At 44.4% G+C, this 12710-nt stretch overlaps 1 protein-coding gene across 5 annotated transcripts in view; it reads left to right on the top strand.

The window, feature by feature from the left end:
* Positions 1–2330: 2330 nt before the first annotated feature.
* Positions 2331–12710, top strand: part of LOC105226782 (patj homolog) — a 41176-nt gene continuing 30796 nt past the window's right edge. The window contains exons 1-2 of one of the 5 annotated variants that reach the window (XM_049447400.1): positions 2331–2609; positions 7582–11512. In XM_049447400.1, the coding sequence (XP_049303357.1) occupies positions 8884–11493 (2610 nt within the window). In that variant the 5' untranslated portion in view covers positions 2331–2609; positions 7582–8883 and the 3' untranslated portion in view covers positions 11494–11512. Of the gene's footprint in view, positions 2643–7581; positions 11513–12710 lie in introns of those variants that run through there. The other 4 variants (XM_049447398.1, XM_049447399.1, XM_049447402.1 and 1 more) reach the window with 4 other exon arrangements.

The following is a 12710-nucleotide window of genomic DNA, read 5'->3' as shown; positions in this document are numbered from 1 at the left end:
TTCCAGAAATATTAGTTAGAAGGCACAAAATCCGGGCCATAAGGCCGGTGAGGCAAAAACTTCCCAACCGCTGTTTTCCAAATAGTTTTCAGCTGGTCTTGCAACATGAGGCCGAGTGCTCTTATTATGGGAAATTATTGCACTGAGTCTAGTCGTAATTTCCGCGCGCTTTTCGACAACCAATGACCCTCTTAATGATTTAACCCAGTTTTAGAAGCTAATAATACATCACAAACTTCTGAAGTCACCAAATACGGAGCTCAGATGGTTGGCTTTGCCATTGCTTTGCCCGATTGGCCAGGTTTCATATATGATTTTTTTTAGTTTAAAATTGCCATAGTGGATCCTTTTTTTTATCAGCAATCACAATCCGCTTTACTTTATGAATGTATCCGTTTGCTTCTAAACAATTTTAAACAAATATCTGCTGAATGACTTCCACAGATTCTTTGAGTTCCTTTTGTCTTTGGTAACAATCTTCATTGTACAATGTTGCCAGTTCCTTAACTTCAAACTTATTTGGTCGCCGAGGTCCCAAAAATACTTTTAAGCACCAATTTCGTCACATTTGAGTGAAAAATATTCACTGTTCAATATATAAAAATGCTACACTCTTAGGAGGGTTTAACCCATGCTCCTCACTCCAACGAAACTATCCGTCGATATCGAATTGGATCGTAATGAATGTTCTTTAAATTTCTTCTTTTTCTTATAAGAGGGGATTCATTTCAAGGTTCTCTACTTTTTTAACGAAAAAAACACAGAAACTTCAAATTTAACGGTGAATTTTTATCATCATTCGAAAGAACATTCTTTGGCATTTACTTTTTGAAGATTATCTCTTTCAACTGTAGGTTGCGGCTACGTCTCAGACAGTCCAACCGTTGAGAATGACACAGATGATGTTCTGCTCCTCATAGGAAAAAGTCTAACAGTATGATATTACACCTTTTTAGCTATCAATCGACCGGCCCCAAAACGTGAAATTATCTACGGTGTGTGGGAAGTAACGCCGTCTTGTTGAAACCAAATGTGTCCAAAATCATGATCATCAATTTCATGCATCAAATAGTCGGTTATGATAGCGCGATAACGGTCCCCCAACACACTTGAAACACTTTCCTTACAGAACGTGAGTTTTCTTAATAAAGTTGAACGATTTGTAAACGTTGTTCAGGCGTAAGTCTTTACATGACTAAATGCCAAACAAAACTATTAAAAAGAAGTTCCTCAGCTTGGATCACCAGTTACATACCATATAACACTAATTTACAGTCATTTTTTGATTGTGATGTTAGAAGCTGTTTGCTAATTTTGGGTCTCTAAAACCAAAAATGATAATAAACATTTCCTAACATGTAGTAATCAGGCCACCTCAAATACCCCACAAACCTCTTAGCACATCAGTTGCAATTCTTTCCTTCAGATTTGTTGAGTAGTGTAATTAACGTGTCCAGCTGTCTCCTCTTGAACGCTTTACTCGATAATTAATTATTGTTTTGGCAATGGTTGTCACCTTGATTGATATACTTCATTAGCTAAAAAGTGATTAGCCGGTATTGTCAGCGTAGTATAAATAGTAGATTTCCTCAGGCTAATCAATCACATCATTTAATGAACCCAAAAGTATTTGATAAAATGATTATTTTAGGGCAAAGCCAATCTTTGGCGAGAGAAACCTAAATCGAAGCGTTAATTGAAAATCGGCGCTCTGTCAGAGTTGGCGAACTAATAATCGTCACGTTTTGTTCCCAAACAAGACCCGAACGATGTGACAAATTACCAAATGTGGACGCTGACATTCTAGCACCATAATAAGTAGTATCGCGTTATTACCAACAGATTAAGTGGCCTTAAAATACTAGCCGTGTACTGAGACCATATATGGAACCAAACGGAGAATAACTTTTCCCAGTACTCAGACCATTTGCGATATAACGCATTAATGAGTTTTAGTTAAATTTACCAAGCGGAAGTAAAAATACTCCCAAAAAGTGAGTAATATTCAAACAGTTTCGAATTGGCTAAAAATAGCGGTTTTTAGCTTTTGTTCAACCGCCGCCAACTTCATGTGTAAATATTGCCTGTTGGAAACTATAGACCTGAGAGCGAGAGTGTACCCCCATTGGAGTTTGCGCAAACATGGACTTGGACTCTGTTTCTTGGCGGATACGGCGGTTGTTGGGAGAGCGCTCGAACGGCAAGCAGGAACACAACAAAGCCATTAACAATAGTGGCGCTGAGTGCCCACAGTGCGTATGTGGAACACAAGAGAGCGACAGCGCCTAGCAGCCAACGGTGGCGAGCGCTACTTCAATCGGCCGAGAAGACTCGTAGCGTGAAGGTGCTGCTGGTGAAATCGCGCGCGTTCACCACCGAAAATAAGAAGAAAAGACAGGAAGATTTTTTATAACACTTTCTGCTTTCTGAAAATATACATATTTACGGTAGTACTTTAGTGACTTGTGGTGAACGAAGTGCGAGCATTTATTTAGAAGTTCGTGTGAATAATTACATAAAAAGTGGAAAGAAAGAAAATCTAAAGAAAAATTATTTAAGAGATTCAAGAAGTGCTGAAAATCTTTAAGTTTTTGGTGCGAATTCACACGGTATGCCAAGTGAAAAATGGCTTTTGTGAAAATGTGAGTGATTCGTGCGGAATGTCGTAGCTTAAATTGTTAAATCAATATAAGCGGTGCGAAACGGGCTGAGCTGAGCTGTGTGGCGCGGTGCGGTGTTGTGTTGGTCGTAACTAAATAATAATTCAATTGAGGTGAAGTTGTCGCATGAAGTCTTGCGTGGGCAAATGCGAAGCAACAAACTCACTTTCAGCGCCTAATTAAACTACACACACACAATAACATACTGCTAGGCGAGCCCTTGTGTGCGTGAAGTTTGTGCATTCACAAACAAATTGGTGCGCTTTGTTGGTGTGGCCAGGTCATTGGCAGCGCCAGCGCGAACTTTCAACTCTTTATGAAAACGCATACACACATATTTTGAGCATTCATGTAGGTGTACCATATGCTTGGCTATGCGACAATCAAAAGAAAAAAGTCCAGGCGTAATGAAAAGTGAAAGTGACCGCAATAATATTTCACAAAGCCCGCCCCACAAGGCTTGAATAATTCGCGAGACAAGGTGCATGTATTCAGCGAGCGGCGGGCGCTGGTAGATCAGAGGCAAGCTCCAAATCAGCGCACACCCAAAACAAAAAGAAGGCTCAATAGTAGCATACACATACACACTAACACTTGTAGGCACACACACACACACACACGTAGCACATTTATTTCCAACATTGTAAGCAAAACAAGCAGAAGTGTCGGAATAATGAAAAGGAAACGCTGTGTGCTAGAATATATTAATTTGGCACAACATGGCGTATGAGCAACCAAAGAGCGACCGTAGCATGCGGAGGCCAAAGTGAGAGTCAGCGAAAGTCAGTGTCGACTGCAGATCATAAAAAAGTCGCAATCCAAGCCTGAAAAGGCAACAGCAGACACACACCCAGCTCGTCACACAAACACATGCACACATATGAATGTATGTATGTGTTTAAAGCGAGACCTCCTGCTGTCCGCATAAGATAGAAATTAGTACACCCCGAAAGCGGCAACACAAAAACACATGTTTTTTGCATTTTCGCATTTTTCACTATGCCAGTCTTCGATCCCATTTGCATTGCTCTCCGAATTTGGCTTTGTTTGCCAGTTGAGCTGTTGCTTTATCAGAAACTCCTTCAGTAAATTCTGGCTGTGTGTTCGTTTAACTGTTGCTTACGGCCTCTATCGATTTTCGTGGCTTTCCCACTGACTTTCAGTTACTCGCGCGCGTTAGCATAGCAAATATAGGTTATGGCGACAAAAATACAGTGTAGAAGCAATACTTAGCATGCAATAAGCGGGAGGACAGACCCTGACAATACTCGTATTTGCAGTAAATTTTTGTAATTTTTTGGGAATGTGAAAAACTCGAGTTATGGGTATAAAAGGGTTAGGATATTATGGTTATGTGCCTTTAAGCCGTCAGATCTGCTTCACATCTCTGATATCTAAAACTTGTTCATCAAGATGTTCATCCGATAAAGGGTTGTTCTCATTTCCACACAGGTCACGCAAATAACAGAAAGAGCGATCAATACCCAAAGCACATTTCAAATCTTTGTATAAAATATTTTAACCACTTAAATAATTTAAGAATGAATATTTGAATAATTGCCATAATAAAAGCCATGTGATGAACTCCTACACTTTTTCGCAACTTTTCTGTAGCCTTTTATCACATTATAATTGCATTTAACTAAGAATTATGGCTTTGCTAAAATTATCCAGCATTTTTTAGTCTACCGCTTTTGAAGTAAGTAAGTGCGCTCAGCTCGTGCGGCAGATGACCTTAATCCTGCGTCGGCAGTCTGTGTGCTCAATGGCGCATAACAAATGCGGCTCATAAATGCACGTCTTTTTATGTCAGGCTGCCGCGGTGGCACGAAGCCTTTTTCATTTAAAGTTTAAATTGGATAAGAGGGGCGAGGAGTGCAGCAGACCAAAGAGAAGTTTTAAATTAGCTGCAATTTGTGGGTGAAGAGTTCCGCGATGCGTAAAAGTTGGAAAGTATGTAGTCAGGCAGATACTTTTGTATGAAAAAGCGCTATGGGATAAAGACTCTTACTTACAGAAGCAAACTTTGTGAAAAAAATGGTAACCTTTTAAGCTAAGTGTTTTTTACTTCGTTTTTCTCTGTCCATGATTTTTTCTACACATAAATAATGCAACCGAAATTTAGTTAAGTGCTAAGGCATAATCTGATTAGTGCACATCACTAAGTGAACGTGTACCACGAATCCACCAGAAGAGAGAGGACGCAGAATCCGAGTACTCATTACTCAGAGTAAGGTTAGTTTCTATGAGTGCTACCCAAAATGGGGATCGCACTTAGATTGCTATAAATGGTCTTTTGTAGAGACAGAAAAACTCCTATAAGTAGGTCTCAGATATTGACATAGCACCTTGCCCCCTTCATAAATCAGTTTAAAAGTTAGATCTTCTGGATGACAGAATATCCAGCCTTGTAAGGCGGGAACAGTCGTTGTGTTTTTACGTGAGTACCTACCGACGACTGCCTTACCCCACGTTGCTTAAAAACAATGTGTTGATCAGCGCCCCATAAACCCAGAGCAAGGTAGAGGCTTTGGGTCGAGCTCGAACCCTACTAGGATGGAAAAGATGTCCCTTCTATCTGTCCAATTGGAACCAAATAATTCATTCGTTTTGCAAGGTGGGACCTCTACCGTGTTGTGGGTTCTGCACCCGGTCGCAGTGTGACTCCACACTGAACTGAATTTTTAATTCTACCTGCTCTTAGGTTTAAACGACACCCACCAAGAATGTAGCCAAAGGTCCAAACCCAATGAACAGAAACGGAGTTAAATCTCCTAAAAAACAGCCCTTGACCGGATAAAATACGGGTCAATTTCGGTGTGTAAAGCCGACTGTTGTGGGAATTGTGGAGGAGGAGCATAATAAACTCTTCTTTAAGTTTTCGCAGAAATCATCCCTGCTTGGAGCGGAACCGTCTTCTAGGAACATCAAGAGGACATTCCTAAACTACGTCGATGACATCAAACAGTATGCCGACCAGGCTTCGGACGCAAGTAATTTCCGATGAGCTTTGGCACGGCCATTGACAGTGGAGCCATCAACACCTTCACCGACTTCCTCTCAGTGGCGTACTTGGAGTCAAACCAGACGAAGAACTCGAATTGCCATGGTCTGGATACTGTAGCAGATTAAACTTCTACTTATTCAGAATAGACCCTGACATATCTAATATACGTCCTGTGTGCGATGAGTCCCCGCATGACTCTGGTCACCTCCTTGCGTGCGCTGCTAACCCTACTCATTTGACACCTTTCTCTCTTTATTCCGACTGCGTCGAAACGGCACGTTTCCAGGGCCTACCGTTGGATGACGTCGAAGACGACTTATCTAATCCTTACTATCCTAACGGGTATTAGGTACCCATTACAACATCAACATCTGATTGGAGCGAACTCCTACTGCTCCCCGTGGTACCAGATTTAAGTGTCGGGTCTGACCCTGTAGTTTTTGCTACTGCCAGTTGAGCTCCCATCGGACTCAATGACTGGTGATATTTGTCGCTTAAACTTCAAATATCTTTAAATTATAATGAATCTCATTTAAAGTCTATAACATCAGTTCAAGCTGAGTATTATAGCAATATTTCTGACAAACGGATTTTAGTCGCCTCTTACGACAGGCATACATTACCGCAGGCAATTCTACCCCCTCCCCGCGGGCGGCTTAAGACGCGACAATCAGGAAAGAAGTGTTGAGACGTTTCTACCTTTCTCCAGCTTGTATAACTGTTACCGTTTAAATCTTTAGCCTTACCGGAAAAGTGCCGCTTTAGCAAAGTCTAGTTAAAACCTTTACAAATGAGGGACTGTCAAACTTGCTGAGGTCGAAGAGGTGACTACCCCTCTTGTGAATTACTTTGAAGGAGCTCGCGAGTGCGTGGGCCTCTCCCCCGTTCTTAATCTACCGATAGATAATACTGAAGTGCCTATTCTAACCATTTCTGAAAGATCTACTCTTCCCTAACGCTGGTCACACTTGCTAGAAAGACGTTGAGCTAGTATGGATTCTTTTCCAAAAGTTCAAAAAGTTATCAAGGTGCCTGCTCCATTAGGGTAAATTCTGCTTCAAGCTTTGTTGAAAATTTTATATAAAAAAACATAGCTCGCTCATATCCTCGTACAAGCCCAGACCATAATTAATTCGATTTCATACTCGCACATCAGCCAGCCGGTGCGCTTATGACAGACAAAAAGACCCAAGCCGACTATGATGCATGCGGCAGGCAGCCAGTTGTTAACCACATCATTAAAGCGCATAATGATCAAATGAGCTACGAAAATTAGTTAAACAAGCATCATCGCCGTCTGCACTCAACCGACGACAAGCAGGATAAATGAAAAAACCAGACACTAATACATACGCACATACCAGCAAATTAGCGCACTCACACCCCGCACCACACACACACACACCCACAAGCCTGTTTATCGTGGTCCGCATAGGCAAATATCAAGGCGCTCGAATGAAACGTGTCGAAACGCGCGGCACACATCTGCAACGTGGTTTTCTGCGGCATGTTGCAAGCTACAGCAATTTAATGATGTGGCGCCACGATACTTCGCAAGCTCTTCTTACCACAATTGCCGTTGTTTGCAAATATGCCATGCCGCACTCACTCACTTACCACAATAACCGTTACGCTCCCATTGCCACGCGCATGCCGCGCTGCTCGTAGACGCACGTAAGAAATTAACCACGTTGCACGTTCGAAAGGTTTCATGAAAGTTACGCATTTATGTAGTTGCGCTCACGCGAAGCTGAAGGTGTCCTTTGTGCGTAATGAGTTCGTTGCGGCGCGACAAACGCCGACCAACAAAGCCACTCAGCCAGCCAGCTCGCGCACCGCCGTTGTATAACGGCGTAACTCAATAAAAACCCGACGAAGAGTATCGTTGACTATCAATTCGTGCATTTTTCGTAGCAGTCGCACTCGAGGTAATGCCATTTACCGCAACGTTCGGAGCAAGATCCGCCAAGGATGTCAACGCGAACATTTGTGCAAATGAGTTAAAGTGCCGCAATTTGCTGTTGGCCCATTATAATATAAGTACTTATATAAGAGCACAGTGGCCACAAGCGCAGTGTCGCGAACGGCACCCCGTGCGGTACTCGTAACGTAATTTAAAAGTTAGTGTCGCAGGCGCCCGTTGCCCCAGTTCAGTTAGCGCGGCGAGGCAATTGACGCCAACAACGCTTGTCGGTTCGCATTGTTGTGGTTACTATGCACGTTACACATGCTGCAAGGGATGGGTGTCAAACTTTAAGCAACAACAGCAGCATCGACAGCAGCATCAACAGCGACAACACGCGCAAAAATAGCGCGAACAATCATCTAAGCAGTCAACTGAAGAATAACAACGATAGTTGTTGTAAAAATAGCAGCACAAACGACATTAATAAACGCTGCAACACGACGAGTGACGGCTGCAATACACAACATCCGGCGGGCATTCTGCGCCACAGCTGTCACATACACAATCGCCCGCGGAACGACAATCACCCACACTTTGCGATTGATAACCTAGAAAAGCATCGATTTTTCGACGCTGACGTCGACGTCGACGCTGTGCACAGCAACGGCATTTGACGCACGCGACAAGTAATAGACAGTTGCCGGAGCCGTGAGAGCGGAGTCGACGGTGTTGCCAGGAATAGCGCCGAGGCAAACGTGCTGTTAAAGAGGTGTGAACTGCAACAGCAACTGGAAAATTGTGTAATAGCAGGTTCGCAAAAGTCGCCACTCTTAACACCCATATCGCCCGTGCACCTCTCATCCTGTTTCTCCTCCACTTCCCATAGTTCCCCTTCGACGTCTTGCAGCCAATGCACTATCGTCTTTAAGGCACTGCCACCTCCGCCGTTGTCAGCATCGACGCATTCCGTAGCATTAGGACGTACATCGTCGCCCCCGCCAGTACCGCCACTTCGTTCATCGTCGTTGTCGCAGTGTTGTTCGTCGCCAACACAGTGGCAACCGTATCCGCACAATTTCTCACTGACGCTGGCAGTGTCGCCAGTCGGAAGTCATGTTAGCTGCAACAGCAGTTGCCCACGGCTCGCAACGACATCAACAGGAACGACAAAGGCGTCCACGCATAAGAGGGCGCCGTCGTTGCTCTACATCAAGCAAGCAGGCACCAATAGAACTTGCAGATTCTGCGACACAACCGACGAGTACGACGACCAAGACCAAGAAGAAGTTAACAGTTCTAATAACAGCATAATGGTCTTGAGTACAGAATGGTCTCAGGTGGAAGTTATCGATCTGGTAAATGATGGTAATGGCTTGGGCTTCATATTGGTCGGTGGACGCAGCACTGGTGTTGTAATAAAGGCGTTGACGCCCGGCGGCATTGCGGAACGTGATGGTCGTTTGCAATGTGGTGATCATTTGTTGCAAATTGGCGATGTGAACTTGCGTGGCTTCAGTTCCGAGCAAGTAGCAACGGTTCTTCGTCAGACTGGAGCTCAGGTTCGACTGATTGTAGCGAGGCCGGTGGAGCCGACAGCCATCGATTTACAAACGTTGGCCAGTCATGCGCCAATTATTCCAACTAAGCTCCTCTCCGACCCAGAAGAACTGTCACGGCATCTCTTTCAAAATCCCAGCTTTGCTACTAGTGCTACAGGCGTTGGAGTTGGCGGCGGCAGCGGCATGGGCGGCAGCTGCTTCCTGCCAACGCCGGACACTGAACTAGCCGATTTGCCACTGCCACCCATACCAACTGATTTACCATTATCTGCATCCGCAGCGGCGCGCGCATGTCCCAAGGACTTGGACATCGTACCATTCTCGATTGTATCACCGTCACCGCCACCCCTTTTGCCTCTACTATCCCCGCCAACCACAATAGCAACGACACTCGGCACATCGGTTACATTGAGCTCATTACACCAGCAGCAATTTGACATTACCACCACCAACACAAGCAGCACCATCATAAATTACTCAAAAACCACTCAGTTGGAACAAATTGAGACTGTGATAGCTGGCGTAGATGCCGGCACCTCAACGAATGCACCGGATGCAGCGCATATTGACGCCGATCGCTGCTCCACGGCTTCATCGAATTACATCGATTCACCCGAGACAGAAACGTATGAGGTAGAGTTGCATAAGAATGTCTACGGTCTGGGCATAACTGTAGCCGGTTATGTTTGTGAAGAGGAGGACCTTTCGGGTATATTTGTGAAAAGTATCATAGAAGGCAGTGCCGCAGAGGTGAGTGAGCGCATACAGATCAACGATCGTATCGTTGCTGTAGACGGCCGTTCACTTGCGGGCGTTACCAATCATCAAGCGGTGGAGATACTCCGCAATACTGACATCGAAGTCCACCTGACACTGGAACGCTTCTTGCGTGGACGCAAGTATGAACATTTGCAAAATGCACTCACGGAATTGAAAGGAGACACGCAATCACAGAGTTCACTGCCTGCATCACCTTCGATTGCAACACTTTCTTGGCTGCCACCACGTTCCGATGCCGATTCTGTGGCCACAGAAGGCGGTATTGTTATGCTGGAGTTTTCCGACTTCCCATCACGTGAAACTGTCGACTCTAATATGTCTTACATGCTCGATCGCAGCGATCACAGTGGCATCAGCAGTGCCAAACGGCAAAAGACGCCCACAACGCCCACGGCAAAACATATAGCCAACGGCAAAGCAACGCATATCAATGGAAGCAATGACAATGACAGTGATGATCACGACTCAGCAACGCTGGCGGTTCAAATGCAGTCTACCGAATGGCAGACGCCTGCAATACCGGAGCCATCGGTGAAACAGCCAATTGATGTTCGTAAGAAATCTGTAAGCTCAATGACTGCAACAACTGCAGCGGTGCCGGCAGCAAAAACGGCGGTGACGGTGACTACAACATTAACAGTGCCTGCGGTGGCAGCAACGACAACGATAACGGCAACAACGTTAGCCGCCAAGCCCGCCGCTTCAACCCTAGCCCCGCCCAATGTGGAGACGCTGAAGCTGACCTGGAAAAGTGAGTTTCCTGAAAGTGAAATTATTGTAGCCGAAATAAATAAACTTTCAGGTCTAGGGATCAGCCTGGAGGGCACCGTGGATGTCGAAGGCGGCATTGAAAAGCGTCCACATCATTACATACGCTCTATCCTGGAAGATGGGCCTGTGGGGCGACAAGGCATACTCAAACCGGGTGACGAGCTACTACAAGTAAACGAATATAAATTGCAAGGCCTTAAGCACACTGAAGTAGTCAAAATACTGAAAGAACTGCCAACACACGTAAAGCTGGTATGTGCGCGTGGTCCCACCGCACCATCCGTTATAAACACATCGCAAAATCCAGAGGCTTTCGAAACACGCTCTCTACTACCAGGTGGTCATCAGAGCCTGCAAAATCTGCTGACCAAAGCACAATCGGAGAGTTCTCTATACACATCGAGCACTGCCACGCTGACCGACCAGCAACGTTCCAAATCATTGGAGAACGTTTCGGGTTTGGCGCTTTGGAGCAGCGACGTCACTACCATCGAAATCGAAAAAACCGAACAAGGGTTCGGTTTCTCTATACTTGACTACCAGGATCCAATGGATGCCGAAGGTACTGTAATTGTGATACGTGGTCTGATACGTGGTGGCGCAGCAGAAGCGACCAATGAGATATTTCCCGGAGATCGATTGGTCAGCGTCGGCGAACACACACTGCACGGACTCGATTTGGACGAGGCAGTGGCGATACTCAAAGGTATGCCAGTGGGGAAAACCAAATTGGGCATTTGCAGACCACTCTCAACATCGGACAGCAATATAGCGTCGCCAGCGGAGGAGGCCGACTCGCCAAGCACATAGTTTTTAAGGAACTTTTACTGTGAGTATAAGACTTGCCAATATTTTTACACTATGCTAATACAACATTGTCTTTATACAAGATTTTCATTAAACTTTATGACCTCTCCCCACTTCCCACTTCGTTTGCTTAGAATTTCCAATATCTTCCATGTCCATCGCCGGCTTTTCTATTATGAAAGTTGAGCAGCATGTCATTGACGAATGCTGTAAAATGATTTACGCAAGTGTTCTACTTCGTCTTACGCTACGATTTTCTTGACCGCTTTTCAATAAGACCGACAGGCTTACAGTACTCGAGTATGGCACCCATGCATGCCGCATCCCTGCGAGCGGGGCGCAACAGCTGTATGCGTGCATCTTTTATGTATATACATATTTACAAATTCAGAACGTAGATGGGTCCTCATCTGTTTGAATGTGTGCGTGATGCTCAATTCCAAATGCACACGCGGCTCACCCGGGACAATGGAAGCCTGCCGCTGTTATTAAAACTTTGCACCTATAAATGTGTGTGTGTGTGTGTTTATTTCACTCGAAGTTCATCTAGTGTGCTTAATACCCTTGGGATGTTGCACCCGCTGTTTGAGCCGACCGTAAGAGCTGGTGTTAGATATTAGTTTGGGTGCCACTTTATTTACTTTCAATGATTTCAATTCAGTGAAATCTCATTCGTTGAATTAATTCCGGGTTTAAATTATAATATAAAGATTCGTTGAGTACCTGTATACTCATGTTTTTGTTGGGTGATAGAATTTGACTTTGTTTAACCCCAATTTGGGTATAAAAGAGTGTGGACACGTGACTTTGGTCCATATTGAAATTTTGAAAATTTAGATTAAAATTTTATGTTTTAGGTTTCTCATTACTGAAAAGTTATGTGTGCAGCAAAATTCGCAAACTGAGAATATGTAAGTCGGTAAGGAGGGTGACTAAGTTTATCTTCTGAAGTTTGGCGTGTGTGCAGTCTTTGTAGACTGACTTGAAAATGAAGTACAAAATCTGTTATATATACACGTCTGAGAAAGGCCATATAGGTACAAAAAGGTCCCTTCTGATATTTTCGTAAACTTAACCTAAGTTAGGTTAATCTGGTAGGCCAATAAGCTACGCAGTTTTGATCCTTTGCGATACCAGATGGAGTTAGGTTCAAGAGGAGTAGTCATCCTTTAGGATGCTTGTGCTTGACGCGAATTTTAACAGACGTTACGGCCTCACTA

This window comes from Bactrocera dorsalis, chromosome 2 (assembly GCF_023373825.1).
Source record: "Bactrocera dorsalis isolate Fly_Bdor chromosome 2, ASM2337382v1, whole genome shotgun sequence".
Lineage (NCBI taxonomy): Eukaryota > Metazoa > Arthropoda > Insecta > Diptera > Tephritidae > Bactrocera > Bactrocera dorsalis.
The sequence above is the reverse complement of the archived record's forward strand: the minus strand, read 5'-3'. Positions and strand labels throughout refer to the sequence as shown.